This window comes from Lissotriton vulgaris, chromosome 9, assembly GCF_964263255.1.
Source record: "Lissotriton vulgaris chromosome 9, aLisVul1.2, whole genome shotgun sequence".
NCBI lineage: Eukaryota > Metazoa > Chordata > Amphibia > Caudata > Salamandridae > Lissotriton > Lissotriton vulgaris.
Genome location: NC_141697.1, coordinates 1129150121 through 1129172644, shown reverse-complemented (window position 1 = coordinate 1129172644; position 22524 = coordinate 1129150121). Strand labels below are relative to the sequence as shown.

The 22524-nt window shown below is 44.1% G+C and overlaps 1 protein-coding gene across 6 annotated transcripts in view; it reads left to right on the top strand.

Annotated features, from left to right (window-relative positions):
* Nucleotides 1-22524, top strand: part of TMEM40 (transmembrane protein 40) — a 141064-nt gene that overhangs the window by 62041 nt on the left and 56499 nt on the right. For 5 of the 6 annotated variants that reach the window (XM_086939150.1, XM_086939151.1, XM_086939148.1 and 2 more), the window contains 6 exons: nucleotides 169-222; nucleotides 1787-1837; nucleotides 2735-2788; nucleotides 3622-3672; nucleotides 18697-18750; nucleotides 21653-21706. In XM_086939150.1, the coding sequence (XP_086795276.1) occupies nucleotides 169-222; nucleotides 1787-1837; nucleotides 2735-2788; nucleotides 3622-3672; nucleotides 18697-18750; nucleotides 21653-21706 (318 nt within the window). The remainder of the gene's footprint in view (nucleotides 1-168; nucleotides 223-1786; nucleotides 1838-2734; nucleotides 2789-3621; nucleotides 3673-18696; nucleotides 18751-21652; nucleotides 21707-22524) is intronic. The other variant, XM_086939153.1, reaches the window with a different exon arrangement.

The following is a 22524-nucleotide window of genomic DNA, read 5'->3' as shown; positions in this document are numbered from 1 at the left end:
ATTATAAGTCAACCAACATTAAGTGTGACGTGTATTGTATTGCAGGTACACAGTAATGCAATTTCTTTAATTTTCATATTTTACAATAATTTTTCTGAAAATGTGTGCTTTTATAAGGTAAACCATAGCTCCTGTGAAATAGAATGGCAATATGGCAATTTTCTGCAGGTGCTGACGAGGATGATCCAAAGAGAGAGAAGGGTGTGTCAAAGAAAAAAGAAGGTGATGCGGAGGCATTTAATTAATATTTTGTACCGTGCAGCAGAAGGGTAGTAGAAGTGCAATAAAGCAGCATTGAATTACTATTTTAAAATGAAACCATATGGCTGCATTGTTGTATTGTTAATATAGTATCACACTTCCAGCTGTAAGATGATGCTTTTTCCAAAATGAACATTCATTGAGGTACCGCGGTCTAAATAAAATATTCCTCTCATCCCACCCACCCCCTTACCCCTAGTGATGTGTAAATGTTTCCAATTTTGCCTAAACTCACTTTTAAAAAACTGTTTAAGTGTTGCAGTAATAATTTGCTGTTTTGTGGGTGAGAGGAAAAACACAAAGTTAATTTTTGGGATAGAATTCTTTTGCGAAATCTGTTTTTGCATGAAATTTCACGAGGGTGAAGTTGAAGTGCACCAACCAAACACAACTTCAGGAATTCGCAAACTAGTGAACTTTGTACAGCCTTGAAAGGTGAATTTAAGTTTCATCTAGTGCACATTCTTTTCTATTTATGTGACCTTTCATGATAATTTGTGGTCGTAGATAATGATGAAACGTAGTTATTCTAATAGACCAAGGGGGGCAATTGTTTTTCAGCAATTCAAAAATATATGTTATGTTATGTTAATTGTAGCTTATATAGCGCATAATCACCAGCAGGTCTCTTAGCGCTTGTAGAAGAAGCTCAGGTAGCTACTGATATCCCAGAAAAGAACCAGACCAATGTATTAGATTATAGCCAGGGCTTTCCTAAACAAATACGTCTTAAGACTCTTCCTGAAAAGGAGGAGGGCAGGTTCCTTATGAAGGTTCTCCGGTAATTCATTCCAGATTTGGGGAATTAAACAGAGAACGCTCTGCCACTTTTCGATGCCATTTCGGCTCATGAAGGGCCCAACTGGCCTGCCGTGGACGATCGCAGTGTGCGTCCCAGAGCATATTTCATCAGGCGCTCTTTAATATAGCCTCGCGCCTGGCCAAAGTTGGCTTTCTGAGCAATGCAAAGGCCCTTAAACTTGGCTCTCTGTTTGACCAGGAGCCAATGCAGCTTAAGCAAAAACAATTGATGGACAGAATGCAGAACAATGTCATACATTCACCCCAGTACAGAGATCTGGGCCTAAATCCATCGTTTTTTTGCTCACCATGCCATTCCAGTTTGTACCCAGCCATATGCAAATCAGTCTTGACCACTCAGCCATATGTAAATTAGTCTTGACCACCCAGCCATATGCAAATCAGTCTTGACCATGCAGCTTGAGCAGCTGAGTGGTGGCATGAGCCTCCCCTCTGCTGCTTATCAACTAAATGTACCTTATCAAAACAAAACATTACCTTCATCCAAATGACTTGGAACTGAAACAACTCTGAACTACAGAGCATTAAGCTAAGAAGTGTCCCCAAGAGTTCTAAAGTATCCCAGCCACAGATACACAGATACACAATAACGCAATTTCTTTAATTTTCATGTTTTACTATAATTTACCTGAAAACTGCGTGCTTTTATAATGAAAACCATACCTCCTTTGAAATAGAATGACAATATGGCTGTTTTCTGCAGGTGCTGATGAGGATGATCCAAAGAGAGAGAAGGTTGCGTCAAAGAAAAACGGTAAAGAGGAGGCATTTAATTTATATTTCTGTACCATGCAGCAGAAGGGTACTAGAAGTGCAGTAAAGCACCATTTAATTACAATTTTAAAATGAAACCATATGGCTGTTTTGTTATATTGTTAATATAGTATTAAACTTCTAGCTGTAAACTGATGCTTTTTCCCAACATGAACAATCATTGAGGTACCATGGTCTCAATAATATATTCCTCTCATCCCATTCCCTTACCCCTAGTGGTGTCTAAAGTTTTCCAATTGTGCCTGAACTCACTTCAAAAAATTGTTTTAGTGCTGCAGAAATAATTTGCTGTGGTGAGAAAAAGCAGTGAAAGTTAATTTTTGTCAGAGAATTATTTTGTGAAAACTCTTTTTGCATGAAATTTCACTTCGGTGAAGTTGAAGTGCACCAACTAAACACAACTTTAGGATTTCTCAAATTAGTGAACTTTGTACAACACTGGAAGGTGAATTTGAGTTTCATCCAGTGCAAACAATCGTTTCTATGAATAGGACATTTCCCGATTATTTGTGGTCGTAGATGATGATGAAATGTAGTTATTCTTATAGGCCAAGGGCTGGTCAATTGTTTTTCAACCATCCAAAAATCCATGACAATCAACTAAATGTACCTTATCAAAACAAAACATCACTTTCATCCAAATGTCGTGGAACTGAAATGACTCTGAACGACGCCTCTCTTCAACAGTGCATCTTAGAAGTGTCTCCAGGGAAATTTTTTACCCACTTTAAGTTGTAAGGTATCCAGTCACATATACACAATAATGCAATTTCTTTAATTTTCATGTTTTACAATAATTTGCCTAAAAACAGTGTGCTTTTATAATGAAAACCATAACTCCTTTGAAATAGAATGACAATGTGGCTTTTTTCCGCAGGTGCTGACGAGGATGATCCAAAGAGAGAGAAGGTTGCCTTAAAGAAAAAAGAAGGTGATGCGGAGGCATTGAATTAATATTTTTGTACCATGCAGCAGAAGGGTACTAGAAATATAATAAAGCATCATTGAATTACTATATTAAAATGAAACCATATGGCTGCATTGTTGTATTGTTAATATAGTATTACACTTCTAGCTGCAAGCTGACGCTTTTCCCAACATGAACATTCATTGAGGTACCATGGTCTCAATAATATATTCCTCTCATCCCACCCCCTTACCCCTAGTGGTTTGTAAAGTTTTCCAATTTAGCCTAAACTCACTTTTAAAAAATTGTTTAAGTGCTGCAGAAATAATTTGCTGTTGTGTGTGTGGGAGAAAAAACACTGAAAGCATATTCTTGTGATAGAATTCTTTTGCGAAAACTCTTTTTACGTGAAATTTCACGTGGGTGAAGTTCAAGTGCACCAACTAAACATAACTTTAGGAATTCTCAAACTAGTGAACTTTGTACAGCATCAACAGGTGAATTTATGTTTCATCGAGTGCACATTCTTTTCTATTTATGTGACCTTTCCCGATTATTTGTGGTCATATATGATGCTCAAATGTAATTGTTCTTATAGGCCATGGGCTGGTCGATTGTTTTTCAACCATCCAAAAACACATGACAATTAACTAAATGTACCTTTTCAAAACAAAACATCACTTTCATCCAAATAACATGGAACTGAAATAACTTTAAGTTGTAAGGTATCCAGTAGCATATGTACAATAACGCAATTTCTTTAATTTGTTACAATAATTTGCCTGAAAACAGTGTGCTTTTATAATGAAAACCATAACTGCTATGAAATAGAATGACAATATGGCTGTTTTCTGCAGGTGCTGATAAGGTTGATCCAAAGAGAGAGAAGATTGTGCCAAAGAAAAAAGGTGATACAGAGACATTTAATTTATATTTTTGTACCGTGCAGCAGAAGGGTACTAGAACTGCAATAAAGCAGCATTAAATTACTATATTAAAATTAAACCATCTAGCTGCATTGATATATTGTTAATATAGTATTAATCTTCTAGCTGTAAGCTGATGCTTTTCCCCAACATGAACATTTATTGAGGTAGCATGGTCTCACTAATATATTTGTCTCATCTCACATCTCACCCTGTAGCCCTAGTGGTGTGTAAAGTTTTTCAATTCTTTCTAAGCTCACTTTAACAATTATGTTAGTGTTGCAGAAATAATTTGCGGAGGTGTTTGTGGGAGAAAAAAACGTGAAAGTACATTTTCTTTTTATTTTACCAGGGAGTTCATTTGCGAAAACTCTTTTTGCATGAAATTTCACTTGGGTGATGTTAAAGTTCACCAACTAAACACAACTTCATGAATGATAATGGTAATGTTAGCGGCAAGCATAGGCGCGATCTAGGGGACACCAGGTATCGCTGCTGCGACCCCTGGCATGCCCCTTGTGACCCCTGGCACTGCCTTTGCAACCCCTAGCGTCAACAGTGGCAAAATCAGTGCCAGGAACAGTAGCAGCTTGGCCTTATGGACCTCGGTGAGGGCTTCTCTCTCCTGGTCCTTTGTCAATTTTTTATTACACTAATAGTGAAAAATATTTATACACATTAATACAAAAACTGAGTACAAATAGCTGGAAAATGACTATCCCTTGCAGCAGAGGTAAGTAAAAAAAATGCTTTTAGTTATATATGTTGTGTACATGCTTGCAGTTTTGAGTGTGTTTATGTAAGAGAAAGTGTGTGTGCGAATACGCGTGTGTGTGTGTGTGTGTAAGGATGTGTATGTGTGAGTGAAAATGAAGGTCCAGTATAGGAAACATACACATAATATTGTAGTTAATTTTGTGTTAAGTATACATTTGACATTCATATATAAAATGAAGAGGTGATTCTGAACACATGCACCCCACTGTGAATGGACTGTGAATTTTGTGCACAACCATTGATGCTCTAATCCTTGTTATCCTGATGAAGAATCCATTAAGGAAGATAGGCTGTACCGATTAGTGTTATTAACTGAACATGCTTTGTTGCTAATCTGAAACCAAACAGTTTTTCATTGTATACACAGCATGTACTGAAGTTCACACTTGGGATCACACTATTTATTTTGTCACCAGGCTTCCAAAAATCTGTGTTAAAAAATTAACCTTTCATTAGCTTCATTTTGGTCATGATTGCCAAATATGAAATAAGAAAATATGGTATCTACTTGGCTCTATTCTTTGAAAAGTCAGTACCAATCATAAAGGTAATTCTTATATGTATATTTTGATGACTAGGTACTGCCAAATTGAATTCAAATTGGTACCCTTATGCTTGAGATAAATGTTACTATGATTCTAATTGGGTTATAGTGTAATCCCTCTTGCCAACATATCTTTTTAACAGTTGTTGCTAGCTTAAGTATTCCAAATGTGTATTATCCTACAAACCAAGTTATATGGCTGAGATACCCGCCACCCCCTCTCAACACAATCCCCAAGAATGGGAATACGGAAACATTTCTGAACTTTTGGAAGGCGGGAGGGAGTTACCCTCCCGGCCGTATTTATTAAAATATGAAACAAAATTAAAACATTAAAATAACAGTTTCATATCATGTACAATTTCATTTCCACATTACGATGTTTTGGCTGACCTTAACACATTTCTAATACAAAGGTTCTCCTAGCCGATACTCACATCCTACAAATGCATTTTAAATTGAAATTGTACATCCTAACGTTAAGGGCCAACGGCAACGTCGTAACCGGTGTGTGTCAGATCCCTAAACCAGAACTCCGGCCTCACTTGTGAGGGGCGGCCGCACAGAGGGCTGCACCTCATGTGCACATCCCAATTTCCCTTTTCTTGACGGGGGCCCCAATTAACTCGACGCCATCTTATTGGTCGTCCGAGGACTCGTGTGAGGTGTCTAGAAGGTAGCGTAGACCCCCCTCCCCACCCCACACAACTTACCACATCTGCCGTCGCAGATGTCCTGGCCCCGGGAAATTCCCAGGAGGGGCCCGTAGCCCCTCCTATCCAGGGAGGGGCCTTGACCGCCTTCCCTTTCCTTTCGGCGTCCCCTCCTTAGAAGGGACCGCCTCCCCATTGAGGGGCCAATGGCCACCTCCCCCCGGGCGCTCCCATCCGTAATGGGTGACGCCCCCCCACAGGGATCTTCCAATTACTGCTCACCGATCATGACCTTACCGCCCGACCAAATAATAAATACGACAAACTAAACTAGAGAGACTAAAGAAAAAGGACAACATTATTCCAAGTATGAACTGCTAAACATTACTGACCAACCTAGGTGCAAATACTTTATTCGATAAAACAGATTAAACTAAATATCCACTTTATTGCATACTGAATCATAACTTTACTTAGAACGACCTGAAAGAAAAGAATTACCACATCATATAACTTTATTTCAAAAAACAACTTGCTGTCCTCAGGGGCTGGTGGGTGGGTCAAAATTGGCTCTTCGTTCCGTCTCGAGCTCACGTGCAGCGGGGAGGTGCAGCTTCAGAGCACAGGAACAAGAGGATGCTTCCATGGCTCGCCGCTCCTCTTATCCTTCTTCGGGCGGGCGTAAACCCGCCTCCGCCCGCCTCCGGGGGCGTGGCTGGCGGCTTCAGTGTCTAGGACAACCCACTCTTGGGCGGGAAAAAGCGTGCCCCGGCTACGCCGCTTTGGGCATACCAGCCGAGACTCGCCTCCCGCCCAAGATGGCTTCCCGGGGGGATCGGGGTACTCCACCATACGTTCGGGGGGACCGAGTGGTCGCCCCTTTCCATATGGCTGAGATACCCGCCACCCCCTCTCAACACAATCCCCAAGAATGGGAATACGGAAACATTTCTGAACTTTTGGAAGGCGGGAGGGAGTTACCCTCCCGGCCGTATTTATTAAAATATGAAACAAAATTAAAACATTAAAATAACAGTTTCATATCATGTACAATTTCATTTCCACATTACGATGTTTTGGCTGACCTTAACACATTTCTAATGCAAAGGTTCTCCTAGCCGATACTAACATCCTACAAATGCATTTTAAATTGAAATTGTACATCCTAACGTTAAGGGCCAACGGCAAGGTCGTAACCGGTGTCAGATCCCTAAACCAGAACTCCGGCCTCACTTGTGAGGGGCGGCCGCACAGAGGGCTGCACCTCATGTGCACATCCCAATTTCCCTTTTCTTGACGGGGGCCCTAATTAACTCGACGCCATCTTATTGGTCGTCCGAGGACTCGTGTGAGGTGTCTAGAAGGTAGCGTAGACCCCCCTCCCCACCCCACACAACTTACCACATCTGCCGTCGCAGATGTCCTGGCCCCGGGAAATTCCCAGGAGGGGCCCGTAGCCCCTCCTATCCAGGGAGGGGCCTTGACCGCCTTCCCTTTCCTTTCGGCGTCCCCTCCTTAGAAGGGACCGCCTCCCCATTGAGGGGCCAATGGCCACCTCCCCCCGGGCGCTCCCATCCGTAATGGGTGACGCCCCCCCCATAGGGATCTTCCAATTACTGCTCACCGATCATGACCTTACCGCCACAGGCCGGATAGTTGACCGGCTATCCGGACCCCCCACAAAAACTCCTACCTAAAGGTCATGCTGTAAACTCATTAGCCATGCTACGAGGTCTCCTATGAGTAAAGAATTCCCCACCCGGGACAAATGTACCCCATCCTCTAGATACATACTGTCTCCCCTAATACAACCATGAGGAATCGAATGCAATGAACTTGAACGGAACAGTCTACCCAATTTGTTATTTACCTTCTTCACTGAATGATTTCTAGCAGACACAGAATTCGCCCCCCGCCACACCTTTTCGTGGAATCATATGGGACCATGCAATCGTGCACCCTGGAACTCTTCTCGCCAACCAACTTACTGTGGATAGTATCGCCTCGAGAAGTAGTCGTCTACCAGTGGTCACCAAGTCATTGCCCCCAAGATGCACTATGATTATAGACGGCGGTGACCTTGTCCGCCCTAACAAACCCTCGAAGAAAGGTTGAAACTGGTCAATACAGAGCCCGCCCCTTCCGTAGAAGGTCACCCTGTACCCGTATTTCCCAGCCATGTGAATCATGTCACCTGCTTTGAATACGTCCGCGGCACGCCTCACGTATGAGTGGCCCACGACCCACACCACTTTTTCCTCAGCCGGTGATCTTTGACCGCTGGTTCCCAGGTGTCGGGTCGACTGCACAGTCCGCCCCGCCTCGTAAGCTTGCGAAACTGTAAACCAAACAAAAACAAGAAGCGTGAGTACATGATTACAGCTTCACAACATGTGCAACCGCACATACCTCTTGTAACAATTCGAGGACCAACGCCCCAATTGTTTCACTTTTTCCACACTCAGACCCCTGGCTGTAGCCTCTGTAGCAGCCCCTATCCGGAAGGAGTGGGTCCCAAACTCGCCCGGGTTCAAGCCCGCGGCCGAGATTGCCATTGCAAGCACCCGCTGGAACTGAAACCTCGTCAGTGGGGTGGCATCAGTGTGTCTCAACAAGTTCCCCCCCCATGATGCCGCCCTCTGCGCCAAATATTCCTCAACGCACACCACGGGGCACATGGGAGATCCAGGGATCCGCTGGACTACTACACTGTCCCCGATCGCACCCTGATCGGTCTTGGACCTGGCAAACGAGACAATCATCGTGTCCCCCTTAACTAGAACATGCTCTCGGCACAGTCCCCCCCCGTATCCTGCTTGTTTCTTGCCACCAGTTCGCTTACCCGCATAGCCCCATGGAATGCTAATGCAAAAGCGGCCCGGAATAACACAGTTTCAGACTGGGATGAACATATCGCAGGGAGTACGGACACTAACAGGGCCAACCTTTCCAGACCTATCGGGTGCCTTTCATCTACTCTGCGACCCTCAAGGCGTTGCCACCCACGCAGCGCTTTCTGTACTACGAAAAATGCTGTAGGGTCCTGGATACCATGAGCCCGTGCCATGAAGGAAATGGCGGCCCGATGCCTCTGGGCCGTGGCTACCGACTTGCCTGCCTGATGTAAAGACAACAAAAAAATTTCGACAGACTCTTCCTGGCCCCAAAGCTCCCCCCTAGCAGAACCCAAAAAGGACAAATAGGAACGGAACGCCCCTTCATATGCCTTCCTTGTCCTGGGTGCTAAACTCTCTCCCACGAGGTTTTGTAGTTCGGGGCACCGAGAGACCAGAGAGCTTCGGGAAATGGTGCCGCCACCGGGTCCGCTGTGGGCAGAAAACCCCAGAAGGCCTGCATACGGAAACGAGAAAGCGCGTCAGCAGCCTGATTCAGCACCCCTGGGACATGTCTCGCCCTAAAGAGCACATTCAATTGCATACAGAGCAAGACAATTTCCTTGAGCAATCTCAGAATCAATTTGCATCGTGCAGCCTGACTATTGATACACTCAACCACGGTCATGTTATCAGACCAGAACACCACAGAGTGATCCCGAAACCCCTCAGGCCATGTTTTCAAGGCCACCAGAATAGGGAACAGTTCAAGAAAAGCAATGTTGCTTGTAAGCCCACACTCGTGCCACCATGACGGCCACGTTTGAGCCGACCAGTGATTACCAAATATGGCGCCAAAGCCTATACTCCCCGCCGAATCTGTCCACAGCCCCAACTCCTCGGAGGACACCGCCGGCTTGTTCCAGACAACCCGACCATTGAAATCCGCCAGAAATGCCAACCAAATGCGCATGTCCTGGCGAATCTCAGCCGAGAGCCTCGTGCGGTGGTGCCCCTCTTTAAGACCGACCATGGCTTGTGCAATCGAGCGGGAAAAAGGCCAGGCCATTGGCATTACTCTAAGGGCAAAATTCAACTGACCCACCGTCTGCTGCAATTGATGCAAATTCACCTTAGTCTCCCTCATACATGTTTCAAGCGAGGCCCTGAATTTGCTCACCTTTTCTTTGGGCAACCGGAAGCAACCCTCTTCGGAATCGAGCTCAATTCCAAGAAACTCGAGCGAAGTTGATGGCCCCACAGTCTTACCTGGCGCCAATGGCACACCAAACTGACTCATCAGACCACAAAATTCTTTCAAAGCCTGTGCACATTCCGTGTCCCCCGCTGCCCCCAAGAACAGAAAATCGTCAAGATAATGCATCACATGCTGAAACCCCGTCATTCTTGTGAATGCCCACTGCAAAAAACAACTGAATTTTTCAAAATAAGCACATGATATGGAGCAACCCATTGGCATACATTTATCCATGTAATAACGTCCCTGAAACACAAAACCAAGGAGACGCTGATCGTCTGGGTGTACCGGGAGCAACCGGAACGCTGACTCGATGTCTGATTTGGCCATCAGCGCTCCGGGCCCCAGGCGATTCAACATGGCGACGGCATCATCGAAAGATGCGTACCGCCCGAACACACCTCCGGGTCTATCGCATCGTTCACTGAAAGACCTCTCGGGGCTGACAAGTTATGTATCAATCTAAACTCACCCGGGTCCTTCTTAGGAACCACTACCAAGGGTGAACAGACAAAATTAGCAACTGGTGGCATGTCGAATGGTCCGGCAACCCGACCCCGGGTCACCTCCCTCCCAATCTTTGCTTGTACCACCGCCGTATTCTGCAGGACCGATAGTTGGTTCCTACATTGTGCTTTACCCTGGAAATTCCCCACTGGGATGCGGAAACCATACGAAAAACCGTCTCTCAACACCCTAGCGGAGACATGATCCGGGTATTCATTGAGCCAAAGAATCATTGCCATGGTATCAACCGGGGTAGGTAAAGGCGCCCCTCGGACTATTTCAGACCTGTTTGGCGCTTCCCCTACCTCCGTTATCACCCGTTTTGGCTCTGCACATGGTCTCAGGATGCGAGGATTGCCCACACCCCCCACAGTCGTGCCTAAACTTGCATGACCCCTGGGGCCTCGTACACTTTCCTCTGTTAAAATTCCAGCAGATGCCTTTTTTACCTGTATTGCCACTCGACCTCGAGTGCTGCTCATTACTTGAACCTGCCCGAAAGGGGGCCCCAGATGAATGGCGGGAAAACTCTCCCCCGCTTCCCCCCACCAAAGGTGCCTTTAACATGCCTGATTTTTCCATCTTTTGCCAAGAAATGGAGTCGTAACAATCCCACGTCAGAGATGTGTCGAACTCCTTGGCCTTCCGAAAAACATTATCGTAACAAAACCACTGATTTCCCTCGTAAGACTGAGAATACTCCATAATACGTGTCTGGTACACGGGTAACTCGGCCAACATTTCAGGCCTTCGTTCCCCCATAATTGAAGTGAAAATGCCAAATGCTCTGCCCCAATTGCCTATGTTCTCGTCGACCTTAAAAGCGGCCATCTTGGCGCGCCAAACACTCGGGTGCAAAAACTCTTTTTGACCCTTCACATGCTCGATCTCATAATGATCAGTTAGCAAAGAAAACAGGTTCACATATTTCTCAGCCCATATCCTCTCCTTGACTTCAATCGGAATATGCTGAGCTACTTTCTCCCTTCTCGAGGGTACAGACCCCTCCCCCGCAATCGGCAGTCTCTGCTTACCTGAACTAGAGGCTGTAACCGTTGTCGCTGCCGAACTCGTGCCTGCCGCGGTTTCACCCACTGGAGCCTGCGGGGGAACAAAAGGACATGGTGCCTTTGCGGCCTCTCTTGACTGCCGCAACTGCCTCATTACAGCCCTGGCGTCGTCCGCCGTGGTGCCCTCGCTATCTTTCCCCAACCACGCTGCCAGCTGTGCAGCCAACTCGGGAGGCATATCCTCCCCGTTTACAGGGGTGACTACAACAGGGATTGGTTGCCCCTCCTTCGGGACCGGGATCGGGGCTTCAGTCGGTGTATCGGGGAGCGCCGGCGGCGCCTCGGGAACCGGGGTCTCTCCCCCAGTTGCCCCCCTCTTGGACCTTCTACCTCTCCCGCTAGGGACTACTCCCGGCAATGCTGGTCCGACGACTCGCTTTGGGCCTCCATTCATTGCCGCCATCTGCTTCTTCATCTCAGCCATGTCTTTCACGAGCATGCGGAGCATCTGATCGGTACCGACCCGCTTTCCGACCTTCTTGCTCGGCATTCTCGAACGATGATTCTCTGAAAGAACAAAGACAAAATTACAACGCTCAAAATTGGCTCTTCGTTCCGTCTCAAGCTCACGTGCAGCGGGGAGGTGCAGCTTCAGAGCACAGGAACAAGAGGATGCTTCCATGGCTCGTCGCTCCTCTTATCCTTCTTCGGGCGGGCGTAAACCCGCCTCCGCCCGCCTCCGGGGGCGTGGCTGGCGGCTTCAGTGTCTAGGACAACCCACTCTTGGGCGGGAAAAAGCGCGCCCGGCTACGCCGCTTTGGGCATACCAGCCGAGACTCGCCTCCCGCCCAAGATGGCTTCCCGGGGGGATCGGGGTACTCCACCATACGTTCGGGGGGACCGAGTGGTCGCCCCTTTCCACTTGGAGAGCTCCATGGCATAAAAATGTTCTTTTTCCAGCCAGTTAAGAAAACTTCTATCAATCCCTCTTATGTAGCTCCCTGGAACTACAAACTAAAATCACTTCTCCCTTCCAGCTACATCAAAATTGCCATATATACCATTGTGTGGACCACAGTAGTTTATTGTTCTTGTTATTCTGACCTTCTTATACTCCAGCTGGCCCTAAAAAGGACAGTTTGTTGTTTATTGTACTCTTAAACCACATTGCACAAACATTGCAATCACTATACAGACCACCCATCAGGCCCTACCTTAAATACCTGTGCTTAAACAACTTTTCCAAAGATCTACACAATAAGAATTCTATATACGCGACAGTTTAATCCCAGCTTACAAAGGGCAGTGCACCAGGCGTGATAGCTGCAATTACATGGACTAACTCTGAACATATATTGAGTCTTCTGAAACTCTGTGCATCATCTTTGTCTTTAGATTATGGCTGTGGAACTAAAAAGCGTACCTGAGCATACAACACACAACTGTATGTCACAGCCATCAGGAAGAATGATCAATACCATATAAGAACTAATAATGATAACTTGTATCATAGCCCTTATTACCACACTTTTTTTCATTTCTAAGCATTGTACATTACATTTATTACCGCTATCCAATATAATGGTATTCAATACATCCTTTTCAGAAGAATTGAAGTTCGAGCTAGCCTTGCTAGTAATTGAAATGGAAAAAGCCTCAATTCTTCCACCTGCTGCAAAAAAGGCTTCTCTTGATCCTAAGGAAGAGAAAAACTACCAACCTATTTCATGCTTACCACATCCAGCAAAGGTTTTTGAGAAATATCTTAATAAAACATTATCAGAATATTTGGTGAAGAATTAATTTTTGATTGAGGCACAGTTTGCCTTTACGTCAAGCCACTCTACCGAGGCAGCTCTGAGTGTAGCTTCTGAAGAGATCAGACTTAATATGGACAACATGGAAGGAATGCCGTGATCCTTTTGGATCTATCTGCAGCCTTTAACACAGTGAGCCATGTGGTTCTTCTTGATCTTCTGTCAGAAATCGGGATCGCTGGCTCAGCATGTGATTTTCTTTCCTCATTTTTAACAAATAGAAAGCAGTCCCTGTCCCTTGGGGAGTTTAACCCAAATTTCTTCTCTCTATCTTGTGGGGTCCCATAGGGGTCATCAGTCAGGCCAAAGCTTTTTAACATCTATGTTGCTCCCTTGCTAAGTTGACTCATTCTTTTGTATTTGCCAAATTAGCCTATGCAGATGACACCCAGATTGTTGTGTTGGAGTAGGTCGCCGACCAGTTTAACAGGTGTATTGGTGCCGTCATTTGCTGGATGACTGGCTTTTTCCTGACATGGAATTCAGAAAAAACATAGGTTCTTCTTTTCGGGAAAGATACCTCTTTCTGGAATCATTCTTAGTGGCTTCAGTCAGTCGGCACTCCCCGAAGTAAGGAATCTTGGGGTAGTTTTGGATGCCGGGCTGTTGTTTGTGGACCCGTTCAATAAACTGGCCTCGTCTTGTTTTTTTCCTGTTGAGAATGTTGAAGAAGATGTTGCCCTCTATTCCTTTTGAATTGTGAAAGTCAGTTGTCATTGCTTTAGTGTTATTTAGGCTTAACAACTGTATTGCCCTTCTTTTGGGCATTAAACAGCGGTTGTTAATAAGCTTCAGATGCTGCAGAATGCAGCTGGCCGCCTTCTCAAGAAAATACCAAAATGTAAGTCTTCCTAGTCGTTTGGCGGAGATTCATTGGCTTCCAGACAGAAAAAGGGTTATCTTTAAGGCACTATATTTGGTACATAAATCATTGGTTGGACCCGGACCCCAGTTCCTTAAAAGGAAATTTAGGTGGTTTTCTACAAACACATTATTGCGATCGGCTGCTACAGGTTCCGTTATTGATCTTTTCGAAGCACTTAAAAGCTTGGGTGTTCTCAGTGTCTTTATAATTTTTATTCATTTCCTCCTCTGGTTTTAGAGTTGAACATCAGTACAATACTAGCGACAAGACGCCCATGGGTATTCGCATGCTTTAGAAATTTCAAATCAAAATCAAATCAGATGTAAGCAGTAAGGCCCGAATATTCTGAGCCATACTGCTGATTGACCATAAAACAAAGCTAACTTATTTTTCAACAGCCTCATCAGTGCCTACTTGTCCCGTCCCCTGCTGATTTAGAGATGCGTAAATTCAGATGACAACATGATAATCCCCCTTCCTTCTCCCCTCAAATACAGGAGCTACAGTAGCATTGTTAGTACACAATGACCATGAAAAGGACAGAAGTGTTGCTAAACCTGAGTTAGCAACTGAAATTCTTCCTTTTCTGCACTGGACCAAGCTTGGCTTCTTATTCATCATAACTAGTCTGCCTGTAACATTCCAATCTGCATGAAACCAATAACAACTATAGCTGTTCTGCCTATCAAAAGTAGAGATCTGGATGAAGTGTGAGGTTTCAATTGAACGGCAGCAAGACTGAGTCCAACCTTGTTGGCTTAAAAGGCCTTCAACTTATAAAGATTGCAACTTTCTCTCCCTCTTGTCTTCAGGTATTCCATCATACCCAAAGGGAGACCTCAGTGGTCATCACCTCACATGTATAACTCCACACAAAGACAGGGAGGACCTGCTCACCTCTTGACCCAATGCTAAACGTGTGTGCTATGTGGACCTGTATGACCATTACCAAGAGACCTATCAGCCTCCCCAGAACTTCCAGCAACATCCAAAGTGGGCAGAAGGTCTGATGTGCCCAATGCTGCATATGTGATAGCACTGATAAGCATTAAGGAATTGTCAATCTAAACAGGGCCAGCCAGGACTATGGCAAACCATCCACTCTATAGAAGTGTATAGGTTGTGTGCTCAAGAACTCTTCTCCTGGTTCTCTAGGTTAAACCCTGTAGGAAATTGGGTTACTGGTTGACTGGGCTCTGAGTCCTGGCCAAGCAGCAACCACAATCAGTGTCAGGGTGAGGTACAATCAAACCCCAAATAACTTGTGCTCAACTCCCTGGTAGCTTGGCACAGAGCAGTAAGGCTTAACTTAGAGGCAATGTGCAAAGTATTTGTGCATCACTTTTAACAACAAACAGTGAAAACACCACACAAAAAAGATCCCACACCAGGTTAGCAAAATAGAATTTAGTTTGATAAATACAACAAGACAAAAACATCCGATTTGTCGATCAGTAGATATTCAATGTTAAAGTCTTTAGAGAAAATAGTGCCAAAAAGGTGAAAAGTGCTGACTGTGGGCATCTGGTCACTGCAGACTGGGCCAATTGCAATGGAGCACAGGCCATCTACAAGGACACAGTTAGGCCCACTGAACAAACGTATCTTAGGGCCATATGTAGGGAGCTAAATACCGGTCGGTAACGGACGAAAATCGGTAATTATCCCGTTACTGACCGGTATTTAGCTTTTTCTAATGTAGAAGGCAGGCTTTAAGGATTGGTAATTTACCGATTCCTTATTTTAAGGAATCGGTAAAATACTGAATCCTTAAAAGCTATGTAGGAGGCACTCAAGTGAATGCATTTTAGCTTTAAGGATTCATTATTTACCACCACCTACAAGTTGATGGTAAATACCGAATACCTTAAATAAAGCAAATGTTTTCTTTTTTCTCAGTGCCATGTGGCAGACATACATGCCCATAGAGCATGTATGTGCGCCACATGTGCACACATGCACGATTCAGGGGTGCAACAGGGTGTCAATGTGACACCCTGCCACCCTTGAATATGCTCCCCCTATCACTGATTCGGTAAATACCGAATCGGTAATAGTGAATGACTTCCCATTCATTCCTATGGGCATCCAGGCCCATAGGAATGAATGGAAAGGTATTTCTTATTACCGAATCTGTATTTACCGAATCGGTAATAAGAAATGTTACCGAATCGGTAAATGTTACCGATTCATTACCTACATAACATTTACCGATCCCTGAATACCGAATTGGTAAAATTCGGTATTTAGGAATCTGTAAAATGTGATTACCTACATATGGCTCCCAGATCCTGGGTTGCGGAGCAATGCATGGATCTGCATTGAGGATGCACCATGCAGCCAAGGCGATGCGTTAGTTCTGAGATAAAGCAAGGCTGTGGTGCAAGGGTCTACATCATTTTTGAGGATCCCGTTGACTGAGCTTGCAAAGCGAAGACTGGCACTGGGGATGCGGCCCACAGTTGCGGCGATGTGTCAGTCTGGGGTGCTGCGAGGCTACAATGGGAACTCTGTAATCGTCGTTGAGGCTGCCATCGGCAAAATTAGCGTGAGCCTGCACCAAGGATGCATTGCGCATTGGTGGTTCCGGAGGCATTGTGGGTTGCGATGGAGATACGGGTCTTTGCGATGGGTCCAATCCATGCAGCAGCAGAGATGTCAGTTCTGCTGGATGTACAGAGGCTGGTAGAGCACCTTAAGCCCACTTTCAAGGGTCCAGGACTGTGGTGGCATCACTCAGCAGTGTAGAGTCACAGATGAGAGAATGCAGGTGCAAGGTTGTGGTAAGCCTGTTATGTCCCTGAACTTCCGATCAGGAGGCCAGCCGAATAGCCCCATGACTCCCTCTGGGTTTTGAGTTCAAGAGATGCAGATCCAGTCCTTCTCACCCTGGCAAGGGGGGCATAAGGCAGCAGTTCAACAAAGCAGGAGTCCAGCAGAGTGGCAGTCCGTCAGTAGCACAGGAGTCCTTCTCCCTAGCAGAGTATCCACAGGTCCAGAAGTGTACTGAAGTTGTGGTGTCTGTGTTCCTGTGTTTATACCCACGGATGCATTTGACATTTGGGAGAAGCTCATAGAGACTTCCCTTTGAAATCCCCAGGCATCCTACCTCCCCTCTCCTGGCTTCAGAATAACTACAGAGTGTATGCTGCCTTTTTTTGTGGAGGCAGGACACAGTCTATTCAGGTTTAAGTGGGGCAACTGTAGTAAAGTGCTCAGAGTCCTAAGGCCAGCAAAAACTAGACTAGCACAAAAATGGAGGATGAAGACAAAAGGTTGGGGGGAAGATCACTCTAAGACTGACAGGTCTAACTAACCCCATTGTGCTATTAGACTTCTGCTAACAGAATCCAAAGTCAGGCAGCTGAGTAGATGTTTCTGACTCCTCTCCAAGATGTACTGACTAGCTCGTACTGGGCCATTATATTGACTGCTGTCACGTTTCTATATATTTGGTAATGTCAGGTATGCATATAGGACGTTGGTAGTCCCTCTTCTAATTATATGTGTAGTGGATGGTAGTCACTCTTCCAATTACGCATGCAGTGGTTATTCAATTGCAATTAGGAAGAGGTGCGGCGCAGCGGCCAGAGCGGCTGACTGCGGAGCACTTGGGTCACGGTTCGATCCCAGGCACTGGCAGCAGGTTAGCCCAGCACCACGTGACTCTGGGCAATAGCTCGCTTAATCTGCCCGATGGCCCCTAAGCGCTGAGACACCCTTAGGGGGTAATTGTTTGCGCTTTACAAATGCTGGTATTATTATTATTAATACATTTGCTTTCCAAAAGGTACTATCATAGTACATAATTTTGCTCTATTTTCCAAACATTTCCAGGCAAGTGGTGAAGTCACCTCAAAGGACTCACCCAGCCCCAGGATAAAATTATTGCTATCAAAAAGACAGTACACCATCTGAAATTGGGAATGCGGAGAAAGCATGTTCTCCCATCAACGGTAAAAAGAAGACATCTGTAAAGCAATAACCTAATTGAGAATGTGACTTACAGACAAAAAAAGTCCTTTGTTCCTTTTCTTTAACCGTAGGAAATGTAAGCCAAAAACATGTGTCCCAATGAATAACTGTCATTTCTAGTGCTAGAAGGAAATTGACTGACATATAGAGAATGCAGTAGCGGCAAATTAGTTGCGTACCCTCATGACCACTCACCTGCTCACACTGCCTGATATACCTGCATTGTGATGAGTTACTCCTTTATACAACTATCTTAATTGGCCTTCTGCCAGTAATCTTGTCCTGCGTGGTCCACCCATCACTCCCTTCTGAAAAGATCTATTCATTATCAAGCCTAGTGAACCTACACCAGTGGCAAGCAGCTCTTTACAGGGTATAGTCAAGTCAAACACAGGCAGATCCTTTCAAAATTTGAGACTGAAGCTGGAAGTGGAGATGATCACTGAAACAATAGATTATGTTTGCAATATGGAACATTTTCAGAATTAGCTCATGTTGTCGCCTTCAGGCTCATAGTTATGAAAGAGTGGATATGAATTCAACAGGCAAAAGCTTAAGAAACATGGCCATTGTAAGTAATGCATGCAGTAGTGTATAAGTACATGCATTGTAAACGTGTGCACCTTTTACAAATTTGTTTGAGTAATTTAACTTCTTTAATTTTCATATTTCACAATAATTTGCCTTACACCTGTGTAAATAACTATAATGAGAGCAAATGCATAATTCAGTTGAAATAAGATGACAATGCTGCTAACTACTTCAGATGCTGATCGGGAAGATCCAGAGGGCGAGAGTGATCATTTAAAGAAATTAGAAGGTAATTCAGACATTTAAGTCATATATCTCTGCCTCTTTCCTCATACACTAGCACTGTAATAAAATGTAGTAGCACTGTATTTACTTAAAACAAGAAAGTGGAAGATTGTTGTTTCTAATAACTGGTGCAGGTTATAAGCGTGTACCTTTGTTGCCATTTTGCAATTTGACACTTGAACATTCCTCTCACTCTTCTCCATAGCACAAGTGGTGAGCACAATACGTACGTTTCACCTTTGCCCACTTTAGGAAAAGATTTTGCATGGTAAAATTGCCATATGCAAATCAGCCTTGACCCTGCTCCAATCGGAACAGTCCAGCTCGAACTGCTAGGCCAGGTCCTCCCTGAACTGGAAAACAAGCAACCCAGGACCTGGTTTACCCTTACTATGGGCTCATCAGCCAAGTAAGGTTTGATTCCAGTGGCAATGAGCATGAGACCCACACCTGGGCATACCTGTTGCATTTAGGGTGGCAACTGCAACAACAGCAAGGTGATGGATGAAATGCTTGATTTAATCTCAGCCACTGACAATTGCTCAGTACAGTATCCCAATCCTTCGTTTTCACCCACCATGCCACCTCAGTTTGGACCCAGCCACATGCAAATCAGCATTGATCCTGCTCCAATCGGAACAGTCCAGCTTGAACTGCCAGACCAGGTCCTCCCTGAACTGAAAAACACGCTACCCAGGCCCAATTATCCCTTTGTATGGACTCATCAGCCAGGTATATTTTGATTCCAGTGGCACAGAGAGCACGGGACTCACTTCTGGGCATACCCTATGCACTTAGGGTAGCAACTGCAAGAACAATATCAAGGTGATGGATGCAATGCTTGAATTAATCTCAGTTACTGCCAATCGCTCGGGCTGCATCCATCACTTTTTGTATACTTTAGTCTTTTCAACAATGGTCACTTGTTTACACATGTCACATAACTGTTTGTAAGCAAACTCCCTTTCCCAGTACATTAAAGAACTTCCAGGTCCCTTCGTTGGCACTATCAAACTGCTTGCAAACCAAAAAAAAACCACTTCTCCCTCCAATCCACTTCAGATTGACCATGCAACGCCCACCTTTATTTGAGTGGCTTACTAGTCCTGTGCCTCATTGAATGTGTAAAATATATACACTCCAGATCCTGTATATCACATCAGTCAGTGAGGGTACTGTACGACCCCCTGCAGAGCATGACTAAGATGCAAGTAGCTAATAGCTATGCCCCATTCCTCAAGACCTACACATTAAGTAATTTACTCCCCAGGAGACAAATGGATCCTCCACTGTCAAAAGAAGCCCTCTAGGAAAGCTAACAACGGTGACACTGACCGAGTACAAACATCAACTGAACTTGACCTGAAAATCAACTCTTCAGAAAATCTACTTAGTCTCTTTGTTTAAGAGAAGATAAAGGGGGGTATTTAATTTTTGGCAGGCATCCCATTCGCCTGCTGATGCAGATTCACTACTTTTGCAAGCTCAGAGCAGGACCAGCCATAATATTTTGAGATCCTTGTCAGCTCAGCAGGGATGATCTTTAACAAAAGTGATCCTGCCAAAAACAAAATTGCTTTCCAGCCAGCCTGGATTGTTTTGTATTTAGGCCTACTAACACTTTGGCCCAGGCACTCTGTGATGGAAGGGCCACCAGGAAAGGATGTCTGATGGCAGAGCCAGCTGATGATCTGCTTTTAGAAATCAGTTGACCCCACCTCTAAACTGGTGGAACAGGACATCTGCTGATGTACAGTGGATCTGTACAGTGGATATCCTACTCTGCCAAATTCTAAATTATGCCCTAATACCCTGTGGCTAGAGGACCATCCTTGTCCCAATAACACCCAACTGTATATCTGAGTCAGAGGAAAAAATGACCAAAATCGTAAAACAACAATAGTAATACTATTACTATAACTAGTAATAATAATACCTTATTATAAAGCACTTGATACAGCACTTTTACTATCTCTAAGCACTGTAAAAAAAAGAATTACTGGACTTAATGTTATCCTATGTATCAACCTTGGATGAAAGAGAAAGGCACAAATGGTGCTACTGACCTCCCCACTCTCCCCTCTCACTGTTGTGTGTGTTTGCTTTAGAAGACATAGGTGATGTTCACAGATGCTCCCAATTCAAATCCCTTTGTTTTTCAAAGTGGGTCCTCCCATGTTATATTGGTTTTTAGCAGTGTTGTCCTCCCCTTGCTGCTGATGAGCATTTTTAAAAAAACTTCCCTACCTGTCCTAGTGTACACTCCTACGGTGTGATGCTTTTTGGGTCACTGGTACAACGATTGCAACAGCATTTTGGCTGCATACGCTTACAAGCACCTAGTCGCCACGACTCACTCACTATCCGCTGCATCATGGGTTCTTTAAGCATCCTTCCCTCATCTTTCTTGTGTCGCAAACAACAGTCAACAATTCCTTACTCAAAGATTCATTATCAAGCGTGGTCACACCACTCAAGTATAAGATACAATTCAGGGAAACACATTTAAATACATTAGAAAATCCATATTGTGAGGAGAAACTAAAAATAAAGTGATGTTTTAAAATGAAAATAAGTAATGTTTGCAATGTGCATATTGTGTTAAAATAACTATAGTTAGACATTCTTGTTTAGGCTCATATTTATGGATATAAAATGTATATGAATTCAACGCTGATATCTATAGAAATATAGTAATAATAGCTCATTTATGCAGATGTGTGTCAGTGCATGCTTTGGTAAGGTAAGCACCTTTTGCCATTTTGTTTGATTTCTTTGCTTTGTCGGACCTCATATTAAAATTGCCTGGATCCTTTGTTAATATCTGTCAATGCATTTAGTCTTGTAATTTTTTTTATTAAATATAGCACATTTCAAGCAGACTGACAATAAGCTATTTTATGCAGATCCTAATGAGGAAAAGTCACGAAAGTCAAAGGTGAAATCAAAGAAAACTGAAGGTGATGCCTTGACATTTCATTTTTATTTCTGTAGCTATGGTAACATCACTGCATGAAAAATGCCAAGCTGAAGCATTTAATAACTACTTGTAAAACTGGTAATTATATGACTGTATTGTTAATGTAGTATTTTAAATGCTATTTTTACAGAAAGGTTTGCAGCCACTGTTTAATAATAATGATCAAAGGATGCAATATTATGAGGTCATGTTACTCTGTTGAATTTGTGTACTCACGCTTCTATCAAGCTGACTATGTAGTATTTTTTACAAGTCAGTGTATATTTGTATTTATTTAACAGTCTTCTGCAGTGCTCCTTCACTAGTAGCAATAGGGTGTTGTACTTATAACACAACAAATTATTAATTGCAAGATGTAAACATAAGAACAAGTGGAGGGTACAGATATACAAGGAAGCAGTAGCAGGAAGAGAGGAGAGTGGCAGGAGAATGCAATGTGAAAGAAGTCAGGATTCTGAAAACCCAGTTGTGGTATTGAAGAGAAACATCCTTAAGCGGGGTAAAAGTGGATGAGACAAGCCTTAAGGTGTCATCTGAAGGTAAGAAGGGTGGGCTGAATCCTGAATCTGTGGACTTTGGAATTCCAGTCATTGGTGCCAGCTCAAGGAAGCAATTGCTTCCTGGTGAAGGATGTGCTGAATCTAGAGGCCTCAGTCCCTGGAGTTTCAGCTTCTGGGGTCTCTGGGCCCACCAGAAATTGGCAGTACTTTTGAAAGATAGAGATAATTGTTGTATTGATTTACCGTCTAAACAAAGCAAAAAAAGTTTGAAATGGATTCTTGCGCAAAATGGCAGCTA